We start from the raw sequence: 24158 nt of genomic DNA, 5'->3' as shown, positions 1-24158 counted from the left end.
CGTAACAACAAGCGTTTTTTTGTTGACCATAAAGTCTGGATTAAAACATTAAATTCAATTTTACGATCACGAAAATGAACCGTTAGAAATGACTGAAAAACCGAGTGAACTTTGAAAACACGTTTATTACCAATAAATAAATTAATTGTTTCTGTCATTGGTAGCTTTAATTTAGACAAATAGTATAAAAAATTCTGTAAAATTCTTTTATGCTCCTTGATTTAGAAATTAATTAAGTAAGTTTTGTGGCGTCAAGTTGAACCTATGTAGTTGGGATTCCCCTATCTACATCTGACGATTTAGCGATGTGTGTTCAATGATATGACCAACGATTACTCAGTAATGACTGTAAGGACCGTCATCAACCGATTTCATACATTGCCATTGGTTGGAACTTCGAAGTATAGTTTAGAATAGGTACATTCAGGATTTTGTCTTTTAAGACTTTGTTATTGGGAAAATTGTCCCAGTATTGTCTTCACTTACGGCTCACCGGTACCGGTAGCACTCGCCAAATAAGCAAAGAGTCCAACGCGTTATGGCCTCGGCCTTTTCTTTGACCAAAATGGAAACGACTAATAGAAACAAAACATGTGATATAGACCAAGGGTACAAAAGCAATTTTGAATGTTTGAAATACACTTAAAATGATATGTTTAAAGTTAATGGTGGTTGAACTGTGTCAACGTCAGTATCTGATAGAACAGCAGAATATATTGTAGAATTGTAAGGGTGAATATTTAATTATTCAACTTCAGCTTACTTCATCAGGTGTATCGTGTCCTAAGATGTGGCTGAAACAAGTGAACACTCTGTGTTGCCACGTATTCTGCCTTTGTACTGCAACATATGTGCGGATGATTATGTCATAATAATGTCATTGAGCTCATGGTTTAGCTTTTGTTGATGCAAATGTAGAGATGGGCAGAGATTTAGTAACAAAAGTACAAGTGATAACTGTTTGTGTCGAACCTTCTGGCTGGGAGTGACTACAATCAATGCTGCTGCATTCTTCTCATAAATTTTCTGTTTTCTTCAGTCTTGTTTCTTATATTATTTTTGTTTTTGTAAATTTGTGTTGTGTTCCTCAATTTCCACGTTCCATAAGTTAGTGTTGTCCCTTATGTTAATGGATTATACTTGTGCTGGATCCAATGAAACTTTCTTCGTGACTGGTTTGTGTCTTGTGGCAGCTCGGCTGCACGCCCCAGATAAATGCCAAGTAAAATTTTTGCAAACTTAACTTTGGGCCTCGGGGTCAATATCTTTGTCACAGCAAGTGTACAGCAGAGGATGCCTTTGTATACTGGACCCCAGCTACTCAAATTGTGACAAAGACAAAGTCTTAATTTATCGGCCAAGATCTTTTAATGACGACAATACAACAAACAAACACAGAATAAAAAACTAGGCCCAACCTATAGCTGATGTTCCCTACTGGAAAGTTGTTTTCTGCCCCAATTGTCTGGCGCAGAATTGCCGCTTTGCCCTATATTCTATCTTAGGCAGTTGGCAGTTACGTTGGCGTGGCACAGATTTTCGTATTACAGTTATTTGTCTGTTTATCCGACATAGTGACAGCAAATTTCCCAGTAGGGCCCACGTTTAACAAGATTACCGGTGATGTGGTTGCTCACGGAGCTGGATGTTGTGGCAGGATTTGAGTAGCCACTGAGTTGTGTTGTTACCCAAACCTCGCAATCACAGCCATTTCTTTCATGTGGTACGTCATGGATTAATAACTACCAGTCAGTAGTCAGGCTGTGGTGTCATAAGCCAGCACTATCCTATGTCCTGTACGTGCTCTGTATAATTTGCTGGTCAAAGCGCATTATGTCGTAAGTCCTGTCTTTGCAGGCGGTATTTGAATTAAGTTTGGGATGTTAATGACATGTTTTCCTCATATAAGTTACAGATTGTACAAAATGAATAAATGTGTGTTAGCAGTCTGCAAAAATACAGCCTAATGTCATTTGGTTTAAAATTAACTGACTTGATTATCGACTTGATGTCGGACAATTCCTCGTAGTTGTAAATTTTTGTGAGATAGTAAACTCGAGTGAAGAAAAGTAAGATGGCCGGCTACAGGTATGAAGTTTTCATGATGTGCTAAGTCATGAATGGTTGAAATATATAAATTGCGTAAATATTTCTTAAAAGTTTGTTTAAACTCCTTTTAACTGTGAGTAACTGGTGGGATATCGACTTAGTTTTGCTTTTTTAGAATATTTCCATGATAAATTAATGTTTTGTAAAAATTTCTCAGCCAGTGTCTAAGAAAGTAAACACAAATTTTATTCCAAAATACTTAGTGACAGCGCCACCCATTGGCGGTGTTGATTTTGGGTCAAAACTTTCTCGCTGCAATAAAAAGGTCCATAGGTGGCGCTATAAAAAAGTTATGGTTGCCGAAGTTTAAAACGAAACCGATGCACGAAAGCAGCTGAAACCGTTACACAGCCTAACACAGGGTTGCTTATGGCTTCAACATAGATGTTGCAGTTACATGAAAACAGCAACAAATGTGCTGTGATCACTGCCTCAAACTTAATTCCTCGTAGAATATTCTTGTGAAGTGTGGTTTGCTGTCTTTCTCTTTTTGAGCTCGATTTTCTTTTTTAACTCCTTGGCGAGTGGAGGTGGAATTCATGTTGAAAGACGACCAAAAATAACCTTGGTGCTTGCGGCTTGCACACACGTTAATAAGTATTTTTCAAAGTTGCCCCAAAAAGTAGAAAAAGTTCTTGTTGTCAAATCGAAACTACACGATTGAAGATATCCACCACATTTGCATTGATGCTGTTTACAAAGGACCATATTTCAAATTATTTTGAACAAGCTAAACTGTTAAGTAGGGTTGCGGCTTCACAGGAAAGTGTGGAAAAGAATTAGTTACCACTATTTTTGTTTTTGACTTTATCTGACTGACCCAAATAAAACATTATGAGCAGCAAACTTTTACCAAGTTTTAATTTACGAAACGACAGCCTTATTAAGTGTTAACTATAATGCAAAGTTTTGAGAAAAAACCATTCCAAACAAACTACAGAAATATTCTTGGTTAAGGGGAACAAGATGAAAGCTTTGGTTATTCTGTCTTAGTTTCGATAAAAGATGCTTTCATACCAAAACAGACATCTTTATACAAACCAACTCAGGTCAGTCTCGCTCGACACAATTCAATGCAGACGTAGATTTGCTAATTGGGTGGCTGCAGTGATGTTTTTTTCTTAGAGGGGCATCGAATTGAGCGGAAGAATTTAAACATCCCTATTTCATATTTTTATTTTAGCAACGAAGTTCCACGAATTCTAAACGGCCGCATTCGGTGCACGGCATGCCCGAAACAAATCAACCCGTTCCTGAAAAATGCAACATTCGAGCACCCAGTGCTGGAGGTTCTCCTGTGCAAGGTGAATGTCGATTGTTATGATTTAATATGCTGTGGAATTATCTGTATCCACTTTAATATCTATAAAGCCTATTTATTATCTCCTTATTTTGTGATAATCTTGGTCCATGAAATTTCCATAGCACTTACTTACTTATTGCACTTATTTGAAAGGTTTTGCTTAGTAATAAGAAGGTTGTGATCAACTGGAATGGTTGAAGTATGCTTCAGTTATCCTCTGAAGATTCAACATTATGTGTATATTTATTAAGCAGCATCAACTGAATAGGCCCAATTTCAGTTTTCTTGAATCCGTTATTCTGCTTTTAAAATACGACATTGCACAATAGTATAACAACGGTAAGCTTATCGTTGTAGGTAACTCGAATTCTAATCGCTTCAAATTTAGTTATGTAAGCTATAGACAATGCTGACGCAAAAACAATATTACAAAATGTCAAGCATCATGTAGACTGCGCTTTGCAACATACCACACTTTGTCTTTGAATTAATTCAAGGCGAAATAGTTGTGAGCATCAATCATTGACCGACAAAACATGTTTTGGACTTGGCCGAATCCAAGTACCAAGTAATCATGTTTAAACTTTTCGCACATTTCTATTTGTGCAATGGCAAGTCAATAAACGCTTTATCAATAGTCTGTGACAACCCAAGCTTTGATGTTGTTTCTGATGATGTGATTTGTTTGATGTGTGCCTTACTTAGAGGAAGTAAAATTCCATCATGGTCGGATTTATTCCACTAATTGGTTTTGACTTGTGTATGACGCACCCTGAATTGATGTCTGAAATTTCATTTAAAAATTCATGTCATTTATGCAGGTTTTATCGGTGTTTAGCTCTTTTTCTTGGTGTAAATGGCTTGTTTGAAGTTGTATCCGAAAAATTGATGAAATTTGCAGCAACAACGTTTGTTCCGTAATGATCGATTCAGCTGAAAAGACCTGCTTGTTTTTTCAACATTAGGTTTTTCAATGAACCCCAAAGAGCATAAAGCCTGTGCACCCCTACACCCCTAGCTAATAACAGCTCGAGTGATTTGATATTAATGTTCAGTGAAATGGACTAATGACAGTACTCAGAAGTTGTTGATGCGCATCACTGCTGCTTTGCAGTGGTCACGAGAATGAATGGTCACAAGACAGTGACTGGTAGGAATGTTTATGAAGAAAATGTCTCCTAACAACGCAGCTTGGTTTCACCGCGTGCAAAAGTGGAAGCTCAAAAAGCAAATGTATGTAAACAATTGTTTGTGATATTTTAAAAAATTTGATGGCTTATCATAGTGACTGTGGCACCCAGTGCCTGCCGTGGTATTACAGTTCCACCGTTGTAGCACAAACGTGATTGTATGTCATTTTCAGTTAGACTTGTGTTAGGGTGGGTGAGTTAGGTACGGGCAGCGAAATAATTCAACATTTTGCTTGTTCATATGTTGGTCTAATGTAAACTCACCTTAAATGGTAAATTTAGTTTGATAGATCTAGAATATGCCAGATTTGCACAAAAACGTGCCTAAAAGGAGAATTTTACGAAAACAGACCTGCAATAATGTTATTAAACTTAATGTAAGAAAAATAAAATAGAACGAGCAATAGTATACTTGAAGATAGATCAGCAACAGATTCAAATTGATGCTATAAAGGCATCAAGCTCCAATCCACATTTATACAGTTCAGAGAACAAAATTCTCAGAGCATTGTATTTTAGTGTCTCGGTGCCATGGCAACCAAATTTTGAATTGAGCATCCAACATTGAGGCGAATGGATGCCAAATGGGCACCCATTGTTTTTCTATGGATTGCTCTACTCTGGACAATGAGGTTGCCCATGTGATTGATGTCTGGATGATGCCATTACTTAAGGTTTGATCTACACCAGACTATGCTATTCGCACAGCCTGAAGAGATTGTATCAAGAGATATATTTTGAGGAAATGACTCTGGCAATTGAGACCCGACCATTGGTGAAAAAGAGTAGAGCTTTTATAAAATTTTAAACCTTAAAAAATTGCATTGTTGATTGTGTCTTTCGGCAGATTGAGTTTGGTTCGCCAGGGTTAGGCGTCCAACTTTTTCCAAGGGCACTCATTTTTAGAGAGCTGGGACGCACAAGGGCATTCATTAAAAGCAGTTAAGGGTTTTCACATTTCTCCTTTCAGATTATTTAATTGAATATTTCAGGATAATTTGTCACTTCAAAACGACTCAAATGCAAATGAATCCATGCAGTTGGTTTTGGCGATTGCCATGGAAACCATGAAGTGTTTAATGACCAAGTGTATTCCAAGATATATGCAGGTCTTAACAAGCTCTTAACTCTTGTTGGTGTTAATCTGAATAAATTCTGGTTTGCTGACATCACTTAGTTATCGTGCAGCATATACACCAACATCATATATCATACTTGCATATCTGATGACACAATTGACATCATATATCATACTTGCATATCTGATGACACAATTTATATCAGCGCTGACTTTTACCTGTTTTTGAAATGGTTGCCTTGAAGTTTATTGTAAATTTCTCGCAGACATGGTATTTTTCCAATTTGGTGCTTCACTTCTGTCAGTGCACACCTGTTGTTCACTGCGTTAAATGCATGAACGTGCTCTACTTGACAAGTATGCTAACCTGCTACAATGGCATATTCTCACTGTTCACTGTAGTTATCTGTCTCCCTATCTTTTTCATTATCACATCATGTCGGATATTTCAGTTGCCTGTTTGCTACCAATCCATGCCTTGTCATTTCAGACAATGTTCCTATCAATTAATCAAATCAATGTTAAGTGTCTAAGTTTAACTCGGTACGACTTCACTTGATATGATATGAATGAAGATGATATGATAACATGATGATGATATGATATGACATGATTTGGTCGATAGTTGGGTCCCATCGCACAGCGATGTTACTTTTGTGGTTTTCTAATCACAGTTACTACCCTGACAGCAGCACGAAGCTACTGAATATATTCTGGTTGTTTAAGGCCCATTTTGCTGTTTTATTAATAGTGATGGCTTATTTTTAAAACCTGGTTACCAAAAAGGTGATTAGAAAGCGATTTTGTTATGTATATAGTGAAAGTATGACCCCTATTTCTGTGACATCACACAACAGTTTTATGTTTTTAGTCTTGCTACGATTATTACAACTCGGGAGATTTCACGAAGGACGCTGACGACATCGATGAGTACTGCCGGTGGTGCGGTGATGGCGGCAGCTTGCTACTCTGTGATCATTGCACCAATGCATTCTGCAGGTTTCTTCTTTCATTCCGCTGCATTTAATATTAATGCTTTGAGGGCAACTTTTCTGATTCTTTCCAGAGCTTGTGTTCGCCGCAATCTTACTCGATCTGAGAGCAACAAGATTCTTGCCGCTGATGATTGGACGTGCTTTGTTTGTGATCCGACCCCCATCAAAGAAATAAGGAGCAAGTGCAAGTTGCTCTCTGATGCTATCGCTGAGTATGAAATGAATAAAAAATCTTCTAATAAACCACGAAGGGTGAGTTGGAAGGAGCTTTGTGCTGTTTATTAAATGCAAAGATTGCCTGGAAAATGGTATTTTGCAAAACATTCATGCAAAGTTATTTTAAGTTCACTCAAAATTTTCATCCTGTGGGTTTGCAACGAACCTGCATTTGTTCCTTGCAGCAGGCGACCGTGCAACGAGTAGGTTCAAGCATCGGGGCCGGCGACAACATCTTGGGTAAGTTATTATTTTATCTCCCTCAAGTTGAAACTCACTGCACTGATGTTGTTCAGATGGTAGCAAGGTTGTCATCAAACCAGGATCGACTTCGATTTCACAACATGAGCTGAGGTCATGTGGCACGTCGCCCGCTTCATGTAAGCATCGACAAAATATCTTTCTTGAGTAACAGGCTTGATTACTTTTTTATCTTTAAAGCATCCGCCCATCCCTTGCAAGTATGGAGGAGTGATTGTCTCCGGAAGTTGCAGGATATCAAATCTGACTTGAGCTCTCTCACTTCCCAGTTTGAAGCCGACTTCCATCATCCTGCCAAGGTATCCACTCAGCTCTGTCCAACTGAGCAAAGTTTTCCAATTAACCTTGCAACAAGCTCTGGTGTAGGACGTTGCAGAGAAGAAGGCCGCCGTCCGCTACATGAAGCTTCGGACGATCAAGGAGGTTCAAACTCACATGAAGGGCGTCATGGCAACCGCATCACAGTTTCTTAGGTTAATCGAAGAAGAACGAAAAGAAGTGAAAGTTGCCCCCACATGTACAGGTGAGTGTAATGTGTCTATGGCTAACTTGAAGTGAACTCATCTAAAATTCAACCAGATTCGCCTGATAATGAAACGACGACTGGGAAAGAATCGGACTATGATGATTCTGATGAAGAAATTCTGTCAAGCCCTTCGAAACGAAAACTTTTGAGGAAAAGACGAGACAGAGAGTATGTATTATGATGTCGTAGTCAGGTTGTCATCAGTGTTTCATTCCAGTTTTGTCTGCTAGGCGGCTGAGAAGTGTCTCTTCTCCTGATCCGTTCCAGAAACTTTTCAAGAGCTTCAGACAGGTGCGGCCATTCAGATGCTGGTGTTATTATTTGGTTACAATTGTTGACTTGAAAATCCTCATTTGTTAAGATTTCAGATGATTCTGATGAAAAAACTGAACCTGTTGAGCAGATTCTCAACTCGAATGTTATCAACAATGATACGGACAGCTCCAAAAACATGAAAGAGACAAGAAATGTAATTTCCTTATTTTTTTGTGCCAAATAAGAGTTGGTGCAAATGTGTTGGTGATGTTGCAGGCTGCTGCAAGCGAGAGTGACATTTTCGATGACGACGAATGCGGAAAATTTCTTCCTCCTGTTGATAGCGCCACCATCTCGGAAAGCGAAAACTCTTCAGTGAACCCCCGGCCTGTGGTAGGTGATGGAGAGGAAGATGCGAGTAAGTTGAAGCAGGATGGAACGGCATCAGGGAAAAGTTCCTCAGATGCATCCGATGTTTCATCTGTTTCTGAAGACCAGAAGATCCCTTCAGAGGTAGATGATGATGATTCACGAGGCAGCGCGAAGTCGTTTTGTTTTGATTAACCTTCTACACTGCTCTGTGAACAATGGCGAAGATTCTTGTTTTCTCGTTTCAAGCTCTTGTACCTTTAGATCATGAGAGGTTCTTTCCACATGTCTTGTGGCTCTGAATCGTCACCTGAAGATGTCACCAGAGAGGAAGAGATAAACAGGATTGCTCTGAAAAATCTCGAGAATCAACAGATGATAATGGAAGAAGAGTCAGAAGATTCCTCCAGGGATGATGGTAAGTTATCATGGGATGTTGCGGATGTCTCATTTTGCTGAAATTATTTGTCTTCTGCAGATGAAGATTGTCTCCCACCCCACCTGGTGGAGAAGAAGACAAAAGGAAGTGCGAAATCCGACGAAGAAATCCTAAACAATTCAAAATACAAAAATCGTCTTCTCAATGTATGACCCCCAATGAACCTTGTGTCGGACTTTGCTTGAATTCTCTCTGTTGTTTAGATTCGGTTGAGTTTGTCCGATTGTGAGAGTGACAGCAAGATGAAGAAGTGCGATAAGCGTAAAACCTCCGAAGAAGAGAGCAAGGAGCTCCCAGCAAAGGTGCCTGATGATGTCTGCTCATCAGTGATGGATAATAATCTGACGTCTTGCATTGACAGAGAGTGAAGAAAGAGCTGAACTTTGATGAAGCACTCGCAGATCCAAACCTTTCTGATGAGGACGCTCTCTTATTGAATGGAAAGGATGAGGATACTGGATTGGATGAGAGCAAAATATCTGATGGAGATGAAGATATTCTTCTCTCAGACAAAGACGCTGAAGATACAAAGGTGTGGTTACTATTTACCTCCAGTGATGCGACACAAATCTGATATTTTTACACATTTTTAATTAATAGTGGTTATGATGTCATAATTAAATGTTATTGTGTCCAGGATGGTCCTGATGAGAAATCTGTTGATGTGGATGAGGAAGAAGGAGAATGTGGTTCACATCCTCCAGCTGATTTCGTGGCAATCAAAGAGGAACTCCACGATGATGAGTCGAGTGAAGCCGAGTTCTCTGTAAGTCCAAGAATAAGAAATAATTCTTTTGTTGATGACGTCTTTATTCTAAATTATGAAGCTGAAGTCGTTGTGGTCGCAAAAGAGGTCGAAATCGCTGAGGTTGGTGTCATCCGATGATGAATTGCCCAAGCTCTCACAGTCACCAGGTATGCATGAATTCCTTGTCCGCTTTGTCAATTCTAAATTCTTAAGTTCTCTCCTCTTGAAGCTGATCGTCAAAGCATGGGGAAGATTGGGAGGCGCAACATCCGGAAGATCCTTGAGGATGGTAAGTTGAGTCAGGACACACAACTTGCCGAAATGAAAGAGCGTGAGAGAAGGAAAAGAATTGAAGAGAGTCTTGACAATGAGGAGGTAATGATTTCATTATGATGTCATGCATAATAGAGGTTAAATTTGGAATGTTTGTTTAGGTTATAGTCATCGATGATGACTCTTCCCCAGTGAAGAAACCTTTCACGACTCGCTTCATCCTTTCCAAACACCCCCTAGTTGAGGTTATTTGTTGACGTTTGGACTCATCCTGACAAATTCTAAGAAGTTCGGATTTGATCATCACCAAACTGTTGTTGTTCAGGTTGATCCGGAACTGGTGCAAGTTTTAAAAGATCATCAATTCGACGGAGTCAAGTTCATGTGGAGGAATGTGATAGAGAGCATCCCGAGAGCCAACAAGGAGAAGGGGGACGGCTGCATCTTGGCGCACTGCATGGGGCTGGGGAAAACCCTTCAGGTAGAGTGGAAACTTGACTCGTCTGTTTTGTGCAGGACTCATTTCTTTGACTCGCCCAGGTTGTGACTTTCTTGCACACAATTTTAAATTGTGACCATTTGCCGACTCTTCGAACTGCGCTGGTGATCTGTCCACTTGGAACGGTGTCCAACTGGTCACATGAGTTCAAGCACTGGACTTGCAAGTGCGACAAGAGGATAAAATTTGACGACTTGCTTCAAGTGAAGAATGACCATGACAGGTTGAGCTTGCTGAGGGTGAGTCTCGGATTCATTGTGACGTCGCGTGGCGCCACTTTGCAAAAAGCGACATGACAAGGTGATATTTTCAGAGATGGCGTAATCGAGGCGGAGTTATGATCATCGGATACCGCAAGTACCAGCTCCTCTGCCGGGGGAAGAATAAGATGGACGAGAAGCATCGGGAGATTCTCCTCCAGACTTTGCAGGATCCAGGCCCGGACATCGTGGTCTGCGATGAGGGACACATGATAAAGGTTTGCTGCTTATTTTCTACAAAATTTTTTCCGTGATCTTATTTTTGAAACTTGCTCAGAACGACAAGACCGATCTTTCCATGTTGACCAGTAAGATTAAAACACGCCGTCGCATCGTTCTCACGGGGACTCCCCTTCAAAACAATTTGAAGGAATATCACTGCATGGTGAGCTTCGTCAAGCCGAGACTGCTTGGAAGCAAGGCAGTGAGTAATAGGTCGCTTGTTGAAAAGTTTAATGCTAAGATATCCAATTATTACTTGTAACGTTTTAGTGTGTTCAGATAAAAATTCTAATTTCTTCCAGGAATTCAGCAATCGATTTGTGAACCCGATCTTGAACGGGCAGCACGTTGACTCGACCAGGCACGACGTGGACGTGATGAAGAAGAGATCCCACGTCCTGCACGAGTTGTTGTCTGGCTGCGTGCAGCGGAAAGATGTCAGCTGTCTCGCCAGACACCTCCAACCCAAGCACGAATACGTCGTGTTTGTTCGACTCTCCCCTCTGCAGGTTTGCTTGATTGTGATGACATCATCGGTTCAAGCCCACATGTCGTTTATGTCCAGGTTCGTCTGTACGAGACCTACCTGGTGGCCCACAAGTGCAACGACTTGTCGAGTCGAAAGGGATGTCTCTTCCAGGACTTTATCAACCTCCTCCATGTTACATCGCACCCCCGTGTGCTCCAGTTGGCCAAACTTCGTCACGACAATAAGACAAGTGCTGAGGTCAGGCCACGCAATTATATCTTTGTGTGGTGATAGTGACGTCATAATGACATGTTTGATGTTGTCACGATTAGAATATTCAAGATGATCTTAGAAGCTTTATTGTGGATGATAATGAAGAAGAGAATGAGGAATCGGATGAGGGGAGCGTGGCTAATCTTCATGAGAAATCAGTGCAGGTGAGACTTATGGATGAGCGTAGTGTCCATCAGTTGCTGTTTGTTTAAGTTATCTTTGCTGATGAAGGATTTGAAGAAGATGATATCTGAGAGGGGAGGGTCCTGTTGGGGCTGCACCGACAAGCAAGATCTCGTCGAAACATACCAAAAATTATCCAACCAGAGCCAAGCAAGTATGTGCACGAGGGGGCTTCGGTTTCTTCATTGTTTGAATCTCCTTCCATCTAGATGCGGGTGATGACAGCTGTTGGTTCGAAGCGGTCCTCCCAGCCCAGGACAACCTCACCAAAGCCATCGACCACAGTGCAAAGGTCTCTCTCCTGCTCGACATTCTCGCCAACGCGTACGAGCTCGGTGACAAGGTTGTCGTCTTCTCGCAGTCTCTTCTCACTCTCGACTTTGTCGAAGAAGTTCTCTACGACGAATCAAGGCTCTCCACTGGATCACGTGACATGAAACACCAGCGCTGGTGATTCTATGTCATAGGATCTTTTATTTTCTCCTACTAGATCATATGATCTATCTTGTTGTCGTACATCATATGATCTTATTCATGATGTTCAGGTCGAAGAATGTGAACTACTTTCGACTGGATGGCCAAACCAAGACAGACAAACGGAAAGAGAACATAAATTCGTTCAACGACCCGAGGAACACGAGCGCCAGACTCTACCTGGTTTCAACAAAGGCTGGTGGTATCGGGATCAACCTGGTCGGGGCGAACAGGTTCGTTCCTCGTCCTTGGTCAATGCGGAGTGATGCGATGACAAAATATTCCACTTTAGGGCTGTCATATTCGACGCATCATGGAACCCAACCCACGATATTCAGTCAATATTCCGAATCTACCGCTTCGGGCAGGACAAACCTTGCTTCGTATATCGCTTGATTGCTCACGGAACCATGGAAGAGAAGATATACGACCGCCAGGTACCGGATTCATTCAGGCGTGAACATGGGTCCTATGTAATTGTTTGATGTCTATGAAGGTGGTGAAGCAGTCACTGGCGTTTCGTGTCGTTGACCAGCAACAGATCGAGCGCCACTTCACAGCCAGTGACATCGCAGATCTTTACACGTTCAAGCCAGAACCAGCCGATAAGAAAGTAGATGAAAACCTAAAAAGTGCGCCACCCCGGGATCAAGTTTTGGCCAAGCTTTTAATGGTAGGTGACGCTATCAGTCTGCTCCTCTGGTCTTTGTTATGAATATGATGATATTTTCGTGATATTTAGCAACCTCGCACACGTGATATCATTGTTTCATATCACGAACACGACACTCTTCTCGATCACAAAGTCGATGAGGAACTCACTGAAGCTGAACGAAAACTAGCGTGGGATGAATATGCTCGTGAGCACAACCCAGTTGTGAAGGAAGGCGATGAGATGTTGAAGCTTCCGTGAGTTGATGATTGATGCCGGCATCCAAAGTTGCCGGAATCTGTTTGATTTTTCTTTTTTTATTTCCAGGTTGGCGGCAATAAACGAGCTCATCTCGCTCGTCCAAGCTGAACTGAAGAAAAATCAAGAATTTCTCAGCAAATGCGACGTGAGTATTTTAACTGAGGCCGCGTCAGAAAAATGTTTTTGCGCCACCGAGGGGCTTGTTGAAAACAAAGTGACGTAACAATATCCTTTGTGGCGTGACAATAGTTACCTGTCTCATGGCGAGCTCGTTTAAATTGCTCTATTGTGATTTCAGAATCACTTCTTGTTTATTTTGTAATCAATCAATTTGAGAAATTTTCGAGTTATCCGGCGTGTGGGCCCACACACAGGCGCCGAACTGGCCTGAAGTTTATGGAAACCAAAGCAATTTAAGTTGCCTGCTCCCTCCCTGGCACTGCTGTTGCTTCTCATGAAATATTCTTTGTCACCATCGTTTTCTTAATGACGTAGGAGGAGCCGTTGTGTCGGGTGATGCTTCGTCTGAAAGTGGCCCAGCGTGATATGAAACTGGATGAGATGTTGGAGCAGGCGTCGCGAGTCCAGATGAGGCGGGCGATGGCGCGGCGACAGTTGCAGGAAACGAAAAGGTGATTTGGGTGACGGAACAGTGCACGTCACTGAGATCATTGATGACATAAGAGGTTGTTTTGGCAGATACCTGGAGCACAAGTTGAAACAACTTCGACTGTGCCAGAGGAGAGCCCCCGCCCCCCCAGTGTGAGATTTGATGACTTTCTGATAATGACGTCATAGTGGTAAAAAATGTGCTCTGGCCTCGCAGGAAATTCATTGAACGATTTTTTTGCAGGGTTGGAGCTCAAATCCCCAGCACTTCTGCTATGCCACCGCGACACCCCGGGGCGTATTTCAATTCAACCCGGCGATACCCATTTCCGACTCAGGCTGATCGTGCCCCTTTTTCCGATCCCCTACCGCGAAACGTGTATCCCAACTTCGGCCCGAACAGACCCCAATTTCGGCCAAATTATCGCCAAGACAACTTCCCTTATTTTCCTGGAAGGACGAATCCTTCACACCAAAGTTTTAGATAAATTCTGCAATTTCATTTTCATCTTGATGAAATGTTCAGGGATTGACGTCATACTTATTTGTTCTGAAAGTATTGACATAGCTCGCTGCATTCTGTAATAAAAAAAATGTTTCATTGCCAGCGCTCTTACATATTTCTCACATTTCCCGTTTTTTTTTGCGATATTGTCTCCAGCGCCCAACAATACATAACTTAGTCGTAGTGGTGAGGTCAGATTTCATGGAAAAATGACCACTGAGAACAGAAAAATAATCTCTCCGCGTGTAAACGAGTCGCCTTTCAAAGAAAATTCATCTTGTAACGAGCAGCAATGTCGTCATCGGTGAGCAACTCTGCTGCAGAAACTCGGTCTCGCCAACAACCCACGAGGCGTAAGAACTCTGGGCGGTCTCCACCCCTCATGACGTTCTCACTCCTCGTCGTGCCGGAGAATGTCGTTTTGCTTTGAACTTGGTTTCAAGGTCATGTGCGAGCCTTTGGCATCATAACGATGACGTAATGTACTGGTCACGTGATGCACTGGGTGACTTGCCAGAGTTTTTATGATGACTACTGGGACTCAGCGTCTGCCTGGGACGGTGGTTTTTTTTTCTAATTAAGCTTTTTCGGCGGTGTCGCTTTTTTCGTGCATGCTAATAGCAACCGGCATTGATTTTCCATCGCCGTCGCTCTGATGACGAGAAAAAGTGATTGATTGGTGAAATCAGATCGAAGCTGCCATCGAGTTTCCAATAAAATTATTTTAGAGGTCGCCGAAGTTGAAGAGCATCACGGAAGCGAGAAAGTATGGATCGACGCAGATGTGGTCGTGCGATCGATCTCAGGATACAATCAGGAGTGAGGCGAAGAATTTGAAAAGAATCCACGTGTAGTCATATGACGTCACGTTTGAGCAGTGGTTGTAATAAAAGTAACCACATAAGTTAGGTAGAACTACTGTTGGTCCGGAAAAAATGTATTCTAGTACAAATGGAGGAATTACTGTAAAAAATTACTCAACTTTTTTAACTAAGTTTACTCGTGGAAGAAATAGTTATTGAAATAGAAATAGTTATTGATCTAAAATAAGAGTTTGTGAAAGTTATCACGAACTTGCTAAACTTTTAGCAATACAAAATACATTTTTGCTTAAGCAATACAACTGCGGGGAAATGAACATAAATAAGTTATTTTCAGACATAGCTTACTTTTGTCCTTCGTCAGAGCATTTTTAGGTGAAAATCAAGTTGTAGATTGTGTAACAAATAGTGGTATACTGCACTACTGGTCGTATTACAGTAACATCTGTCGCAGGCCGGCTTCTGTCATTCCTGAAGCTGAGCGAGAGGCGCGGTGATGTTTGATGACGCTTCGCGGCTGTTCATCGATGCAAACAGATCTCGAGGCGTGATTATTACTGATTAGTGGTTGTTTTAGGAATGAGTTTCCAGTTGTTTAATTGGTTCGATCATCCGAGCTAGAAAACGCTCGACGTGGTCAATGCAATTACTACATCTTGGGTTTACTCTTTAACAAAGACAGGTGTGTCTGAGACAGGGCAAGGGAGACAAGAGACAGGGCAATGGCCTGGGGCTCCACGGTCTCACCACTTTGGGGCCCACACCAATATGTTGGCCAGCTACGTTGTGTCACAAAAAAGCAAAAGTAAACAAATGAATGATGCAAAATTTTCACCAAATTTAAAGCTTTGCCTAAATTCAACTTTTAATTTTCCCGACATTTAAATTGCATTACTTGTTTATATCGTTTTAATAGTTTCAAACTGCACTGAAAAATATTACTTTTTTTAAACTAAGGCTAATTGAAAGCCGGCTGTTGGAGTTTACCAACTTTGATTAATTAGGCCTACTAGTTTTTACAAATTTAGCAGAACAAAAGAGAAAAAGGGTGAAACGTAAAAACTTTTTGGGCAATGTGACAAGGTGGTGACAACCTCCTGGACGGAGCTGGTTAATGTAAGCCAAGCAGTTGTAAGGACGATTGTCGAAGCATTTGTTTCTCTATTTGCAGGTTTTCATACCTATTTTGCCCTTCACATGTGTAACAAAGCAAAAATTTTTTAGTGTAACAATTAGAAGTGGTGTTATTGCTATATATTATCGTCTAATAACTCAACGTTTCTGAGCTATTTCGATGTGAACAAAGACCCTGCCCGCTCACAATGGGATGCTTCATTTCAGGACCAAGGCCACTGTTTTGTGTTTGACTGTACGTGCTGCTGCGTGGATACAAAATTTCCTCGTAGACAATAAACAGCTTTAAACAGATACCCTAAAAGATTTTTAAATCACTGAAAACGCCATTTTTGACCGTAATAAGTTACCAGTCACAGTCGTACAATGTAGGCCTAAGTTTCGCTGACTCGGGCTCATTTCCTCAACTAAATTCGTTTATGGAAACGCCTTCACAACATTTCACACAAATATGATAGGATTTTCACATTTTGCTCTCACTGTTATTCCTTTGTAGTTTTTTTGGTGGGGCTAGTTTTTTTCGAAAGTTTGTCGATTTTAGCGACTTGTTCACCAGGCAATCGTACCCGCAGTAGCAGAGTGTCTTTTCAAAAAACTTGTCTCTGTCTATTCATATCTTGCTATTTGAAATTGTCAACTCAGGAATTGTTGTAATAATCTTTTTGAGATCGTGTAGCAATCAGAATTATTTTTTTCAAGAATTATTTTGTAATGTGCTGCTAAAACAATTCTACTGTTAAACTGCTGGTAAACAATGGCACTGAATGAAGCTTAACCAGAAAAATTTTGTTTGAAAGCGAGTTAAAACGTTTTTTGGTGTAGGTTGCTTGTCATTGCAGTCGATAGGGCATTAAAATATTGAATGATGATTTTATCTTTGTGCGGCAGATGGCAAAGTATTCAAGAGTTTACATTGAACGTTTGATAATTGCGAGGCAGTTTGACTATTACACACGACGTAGTTGTAATGCAGGTGTATATGAGGATCGAACACAAAAATAATTTTATGACTTTTAATAATATACTTTAACATTCACTAAGAGTTAAATTAATAGAACAATGCCCCGCGGTGTTTTACTTGCACTTACACTCGCCGAAGTTCTATGCATTTTAATTGTTTGGCAAACTAAATCAGGTTAGGTACACGTTGCATATTTTATCCACTATAAGTGACATAGTTTATAACCAGCCGATACGTTTTAAAAATCTAGATCATGTAATAAAAGCTAAACTTGAATTACCTCTTGGGGAAATGTTTTCAGTCGGTTCCTATCATAGGTGACTTTTAATATATTTTTACAGAAAAGTGTGATCTACCGAAGAACGTCGAAGTGTTTAGTCGGGAAGACGTCGCCGAATATCTTCAACCGTCTATCACCTGTAAGCCTAAAATGGCCACAATTACGTATAAGAAGGATTATTAACTGTCGCAAAATGTCGATATAACCTTCATGTGTATTTAACACTTCACTTTTAATCTGTTTATTTCAAACAATACGAGAATAAACAAGCAAATTCAGAGAAGTTTTAATTTTTCAGATTCGTTTTAGAATTTCGTGTTAATTTTTAACTCAGAATAGGTTTAAATTTGCGTGTCAGAATAAATCGCATAGACTTGAAGTAAAACCTTACTTTCAAAGCTTTCATACCTGTCGCTTGGTCATGCTTGGTCTTGTAACTTTGTACGTCGGAAACAACAATTCTTCTGCAAACCGAGTAGATGAAATTTGCTTACCAGCAATCGGATTTTAAACCACAATCTTCACTGTAGAAGGTACCCGGTGCAATACAACAAGCTATGTGAGATTCTACCAATTCCAAGTTGTTCCGCTGAATGCCGTAACAACCGGTTCTTAAAATCATATCACAATCTTTAGAGTATAGCATTACGGTAGTTAAGTGAGCGGGCGAGCAGCACGGTACGTTTTATCATTTTATACGCCGTAGAATAATGGACACCTTTTCATGACGTAAATACGCCGTAGAATCTGTTCACGGTTTTATGCGTAGAGTGAAATGAGTAAAAAAATAAGCATTTGCAGCATCACAGTTTTTATGAAACTTTTATTCGTTTGATGATGAAACCGTTACCTCATACAAGGTTGTTGGTGTTCTGAGTGATCCATCCAGCCAACCATTCATAAGCAGATCTCCAAGAACAGTTTATTAAGATTTTATTTGTTGCGAATCAAAGTCAGAAGAAGTAACAGTGGAACTTGTTCAGCCACAAATTCCGTGGCTGCTCTTTTAATGGCCAGACTGCTAAGAGTCTGCTATTAACTTTTGTTAATTTAATTTTTTATTCATACTGTAATTAAAATTTTAAGTCAGTTAAGTCAGCTTAGTATTTCTATTGCTTTTATAAGTAGTTGTTCGCTCTTGCTTTTATATAAAATCTTTTTTTTAGAAATTTCTTATCACTTAAGCATAAAGAAGTTTTTAATTACGACGTCGGCATCTCCTTTTACGACAATAGGAAAAAATTAGCACTTTTTGTTCCTGGAAATATCTACGTAGGAGTAGAAATTATTAGACTTTTACATCGATCCTACACGATACAGGTTTTAATAAAGAATTTAAATTTAAATTTTATTAAATATTTTACTGGAATTTGAAATACTACTTTATGTGTTTTTTCCCAGGTTTTAAATTACGTTTACTTTGTTAAACAATTACCTTAGCATTTTATGGCAATGTTTTCAGTTAAGAAGATTTTGGGCAACTCCAAGTTCATCATCCAGCGACGAAATTCGTTACAAACTATTTGAAAATTGGTAAGAATGTTTTTAATGAATTTCTTCTTCTGTCAACTGTTTCTAGTATTTTTTGTATTTGGTGCCTGTCTGGTTTGTGATGAATTTGTGATAAAAATTGGTTCAACTCTTGAACAATTGCATAGAACTTACCATCTTTATGCTTCTGTTATAATACAAAGTTCTGTTGAAAAAAAATAATTGGACAAAAATAAAACTAATAACTTAATATTTAAGTGGAGCTTTATAGCTCTGTTCTTCCATTAGCCATTAGCTCTTTGACTAAAGATATGCAAAAAGATTACAACAGCAAACGTAAGACAACATTTCACGAACAGTTTCCCTGCTTCAGACCCTTCCCTGCCCGACGCCACCGTCGTCTCGATAAACAGCAACGTCACCATCGCAAGATTTGTCTTTAAGTCTTTTTTGTGGACAACCGGCGATCGTTCCATTTACGTTCATTGCAACGTGTTCGTCTGCCTCTTTCGGGAAGAATGTCAAAAGGTAGACAGAAATTAATTAACCTAATTATTAACATGATAATCATAAAATCAACAAACGTGTTTTGGGAAAATATTCACCTCAAACTCTGTTGCCGAAACGAAACACGCAAAATATATTTCGTATGACATTAGTTTCAGATTACATTTTGTACGACATCAATAGTTTGACGCCAAACCAAATATTAGACTTTATATTCATCCATCATTTTTACTATATAACACACTAATTAATACAATTAGGCTTAAAATTTGTATAAAAATACCACATTATAAAACATATTTTGTGTTGTAGTACATCACAAATACAACACGCCGAGGTAGATCAAAGTTAGTTAATGTTACTTCCGGTTCATCTTCCGTCAAAGCAAAAAGAGCAATTGCTGCGATATTTCAAACACAAACTCAAAATGTAATAGCACGACGATAAAAAATAAAGCATGGAAAAATCTATCTTCAACACAGGAAGTAAAACTAATGCATGAAAATGTAAGTTTAGGTCTTCTTTCTACTCCTCTGCGCTAGACAACATTAGCCTACTTAGATATTAGAAAGTAACCACAATCGTTCCTCATAACGCGAAAGTGATCGTTTCTCAAAGTGGTTTAAGACTTTGATGTTTCCATGGAAACGAAGTAAAGCGAGTTATTCCGTTTCCAGGGAACTCAAAATATCAATATTAACTTCAAACATTTATATTTTAGAAATTTGTGAATATTGGTCGTTAAATAAAGAGTAAGTTTACTTCAAGTACCAATTACAATTGCTAATGAGACAGCTAATGCTAACAGGTTAATGGTTCATACATTCATTCAGAGATAGAAATACAGGTGTAATATGTTATATTCGCAAACTTTTCATTAGCATTTATAAAGTAAAAGTTATACTGGATGGACTGGATTATATTGCGCATTGGACATTATGGCGCCATAAACACTTAAATCTCAGCAGTCGATAAGATATTTACCATTGTATTAAATGTATTAGGCCTAAATGTATTAAATGTATTAAATGCTTAGTTTTGTATGGTTTTGAACAGTAAAAGTGTTAGTGAAAAGGAAAAATCGCAAACTAACCTGTCTCTAAAGATACATGAAATATGACTGTCTTGGATTTGTAGTTATTTTTTACCTCAAGGAACAAATATAGTTCCTTGAGTCCAGTCCATAAATACACAAGTCAAGATCAATAACCTGATAACATTGGGCAAAATTGTGTAACGTATAATAAACAAATTTTTAAATTTAATAAATAAAATAAAATTATTTAATTTACATCAGTGCAAAACGCATAATGTACAAAAAGAGTTAGACGTTTGCGGTTCAAATACCTCTCCAGCGTAGATTGGTAAACAAATTAAAATACAACAGCATAGTTATAGTATAACCATACCCTTATCTAGCATCTCCTTTATTTGGGTAAATGGAAAATTTATGCTACAGTATAAATTTTTCCAAAACTTATTCCAAAAAACAATAAAAACGAACATTTATGCAACTGCATTTACTTTCATCTCATTGAATTCCTAACTTTTGAACTTAAGTGATTTATGTTGCTTTTGACGATGCAATTCAAATGCTCAAGTAAATTAGAATATGACAAGAAATGATACTGATTACTGACGCAGTCTTATATATTTCAACATAATGCAGAATGAACAACACTTACATCAGCCACGTCCAATATGCCTGCGCTACTATTCGAATGGAAAAACTTTCTTCCACTATTCCTTTCCACCAGATTACCCGGACAAAGAGGGTGAGCTTGACACGGAACCGAGGCCAATTATGAAAATAACAAAGCAAATTGAGACAGAAAATCACCCGGGCATCTCCAAACAAAATTTAAGTGAGACCGAACACTACATTGATAAGAATCGACACGATTTCAAAAACGAGAAGCCAAAACAAGAAAACGACATCAATGAAAACGTTTCACACCAACATAAAAATCATCATTTACAGGAACTCAGAAGGATTGTTAATCCACAATAACGGTCAATATTTCCCAAGTACAATCCAGAAAATGATTCTATTCCAAAAGAATTCAACTGTCGTATGCAAACTAATTCACCAGATCTTGCACTTTATCAACACAATATTTTATTAAAGCTAATGGCACTGCAACATATTCACCTACGTTCTTAACCCATCTTTTGAAAAACTCCGAACATCTCCAAATTATTAACAAGAAAAGCATACATGGCGGAGCTCATCGCCGCCCATAGGTCAATCTGTGGCGCGGGATTTTGTGTAGCAACGTTACTGGACCAAATTTTGTGGCAAACACAACATCGGCAGATATCTTGATTCAACAGAATAGGTTTTGCTACAACTGGAAAAATTCCAGCAATATTTACTTCCTTCGTCAACTCACTGGGAAATAAAAGTTGGTCAAGGCTTGAGCGAAATATTTGCTGATCGTTGTTTGGTTGGAGGCGGGTTTGCCTTCGTTTTCCGGTTGTAAAACTGATGCTAAATTTAACTTGTGGGTCTACCCTACGTGATAGACTTAATAAGCGGCATCATGGTGAAAGGCAAATTGACCAAACAAAGAATAGAAATGACGCTGTGGCGACAATTGACAAAGATATGCTAAGAAAGACATTTAATTAATGTGAATATCCTTCGAATGCTATATGTGGTACAAATGGAACTCATATAAATTAGAAATTTATTACTGCTTTGAATAAAAACGTTAGTTTTTATCACACCACTTAAGATTTCAACAATAACGAAATTCATTTGTAACATTAATAATTTCTTTAGATTGTCTAAAGAAAATGTGGACATCCTGTATATAAATGTGTGTATATGCGTATGAGCGTAGCTATATGTGAGTGTATGAGAAATAAACAAACAGAAAAAGCTTTGGATATTTTTCCGAATTTGTAACAACATTATAGTCTACTGTTTGTCATAGAGAACAAAATTGCTAAGATTTCTATTGAAAGCGAAAAAGAAGATTCCAAGAAGGAAAATATCTTTCATTATGACGTCACTGTTGAAGTTTTCTTTGTGATAACTTCGTTTCTCACGTTGGCAGCACTGCTTCAGCGTCTGTGCTTTAAGAACCTCCAAAAAACTAAAAAATAATCTGAAAAGTTCAAAGTTCTTATTTGGTGCTGTTGCCAAGTGTTCGTTAATACAAACTTATCACGTAATTATCACCATGGCATCTCCTGATCACGAATGTAACCGACTTCCAATATTGTGCAGTGGGCTTCGTCGTACAGTTTTAATGAGTAACCTTGCACCATATTATGTAACCCTATTACGTAATAACGGTAATATAATATTGAGCTTTTTCAAATAAGCTATAAATTTGCTTTAATCTGCTCATCGTCCATCTTAATTATGAGACCAATTCTGCTCATCGTCCATCACGGCTACAAAGGACAACACTAATTTACGGAATGAGGAAAGTGACGAACGCGATACTAATTTAGTTAAAGTGAGAAATTACGAAATCACGGAATATTTTTACCTTAAATTAGTTTCACGTTCCTTCGTTTCCTCATCCCTCAAAAACTACAAACTACTGGACCGACAAAAACTTTTTCCAAAGATTTCAGAAAGTTCCAAATATATTGTGACAAAAATTAATGTTTTTCATAGTTAACAGGTTAAGCGAGATAATACGGAGTGTATTTGCGATTTCAATTACTATAAACATTGAAAAAAAAATCCGAAATTCATCACTTTCCGTAAATTAGTGTTGCGTTCCTCAGTTTCCTCATTCCGCAAATTAGTGTTGTCCTATAACATGCTTGGGCTTGGCCAGCTCATTGCTATGACTGATTCACTGCCAGTGGCACTCAGGCACTGTGGCAGATTGCAGATTGCAGATTGCAGATTTTTGCGTTGGTTCTCGAAATACTGCTCTGGATCAACTTCAGGCTAAGGTGGTTTATTTTGCACTTAATGATTTGGACATACCTTCTGTGCACTCAATTTTCGATTTAAAGATTAAATAGGCTTAATTCAAACTATGTAGCCTAGGGCTAGGCTACATTACTGTGTAATCACTAGGGATGTGCCGCGAGGAAGATTATTCGGGTTCGTGCGAACCCGAATATCACGAAGGTCGACACGAACGAATCCCGAATATATTCGTATTAGAACCAAACAATAAAATTTCATCCGAAAGTTGTCAAGTCTTGCTTGTAACATGATGTAATCGATAAAGAAATCGCTTTCTTTCGAAAAAAATTTTAAAAAACGATTGAAAAAGAAAAATCGTTAAGAAAACGACCTTCATTGTAAGTACAGCTGACTTTAGTTTAGCATTGTCGGGAAACTAGATCATCATTTTTGACAAAAATCAGTAAATTTATGAGTAATATTGTATTCGAGTTCGCCATTGTTGGTACCGGTATTCGTATTCGCCCGGATCTTCCATAAAAGCGATATTCGACGAATCTATTCGGATTTGGGTTTGTATCGGCCCATCCCTAGTAATCACGCACCTACGTGACTGCGCACTTCTATCGCATCTAAGCATTTTTGCCAACCGAACTTGTCTTGTTTGGCGCACCCAAGGTCTTGTTAAAGACGGCCATACTCTGCCGTGATCTTTGGTGTGCACGAGCAACATTCTAGTATGTGCAAGGAAGTAGCTGTTGTGCACTCGCGGCCCAGCCGACAAAGCCTTCCCGTTGTCTGATGGAGGCACGGCGCGTGGCCTTTTATAATGGAAATCAGAATAAAATTTATTGTCATCTTTTCATTCTTTTTGGAGACATCTCCTGGTGTGCAATACTGTTTAGCCAAAAAATC

The 24158-nt window shown here is 39.2% G+C and overlaps 1 protein-coding gene and 1 long non-coding RNA gene across 5 annotated transcripts; both read left to right on the top strand.

The window, feature by feature from the left end:
• The first annotated feature begins 1888 nt into the window (after window positions 1-1888).
• On the top strand, window positions 1889-14271 carry LOC143453580 (uncharacterized). Of its 4 annotated transcripts, none has more exons than XM_076954953.1 (37): window positions 1889-2088; window positions 3293-3413; window positions 6552-6679; window positions 6747-6927; window positions 7077-7131; window positions 7188-7271; window positions 7333-7451; window positions 7519-7675; window positions 7732-7846; window positions 7909-7969; window positions 8040-8147; window positions 8210-8446; window positions 8567-8720; window positions 8781-8887; window positions 8945-9043; window positions 9103-9273; window positions 9379-9507; window positions 9569-9656; window positions 9719-9864; window positions 9924-10007; window positions 10088-10243; window positions 10303-10500; window positions 10575-10739; window positions 10799-10945; window positions 11046-11252; window positions 11309-11470; window positions 11545-11649; window positions 11717-11822; window positions 11878-12118; window positions 12214-12375; window positions 12435-12579; window positions 12639-12815; window positions 12885-13051; window positions 13122-13200; window positions 13551-13687; window positions 13755-13817; window positions 13909-14271. In XM_076954953.1, the coding sequence occupies exons 1-37, from the start codon at window positions 2075-2077 to the stop codon at window positions 14150-14152; spliced, it is 5019 nt and encodes a 1672-aa protein (XP_076811068.1). In that variant the 5' UTR covers window positions 1889-2074; the 3' UTR covers window positions 14153-14271. The 4 variants fall into 4 exon arrangements, with proteins under 4 accessions (XP_076811068.1, XP_076811069.1, XP_076811067.1 ...); XM_076954952.1 differs by lacking the exon at window positions 1889-2088 and adding an exon at window positions 2552-3158 and having other exon boundaries at window positions 7519-7669; XM_076954951.1 differs by lacking the exon at window positions 1889-2088 and adding an exon at window positions 2553-3158.
• A 2878-nt stretch (window positions 14272-17149) lies between these two features.
• LOC143444196 (uncharacterized) lies at window positions 17150-17648 on the top strand. Its single transcript, XR_013113688.1, has 2 exons — window positions 17150-17259; window positions 17427-17648. It is a non-coding gene; the product is annotated as an uncharacterized LOC143444196 (long non-coding RNA).
• Window positions 17649-24158: the final 6510 nt, after the last annotated feature.

The sequence above is a fragment of the Clavelina lepadiformis genome, chromosome 1 (assembly GCF_947623445.1).
Source record: "Clavelina lepadiformis chromosome 1, kaClaLepa1.1, whole genome shotgun sequence".
Lineage (NCBI taxonomy): Eukaryota > Metazoa > Chordata > Ascidiacea > Aplousobranchia > Clavelinidae > Clavelina > Clavelina lepadiformis.
Note: the sequence above shows the minus strand (reverse complement) of the source record. Positions and strands in the feature narration are given on the sequence as shown.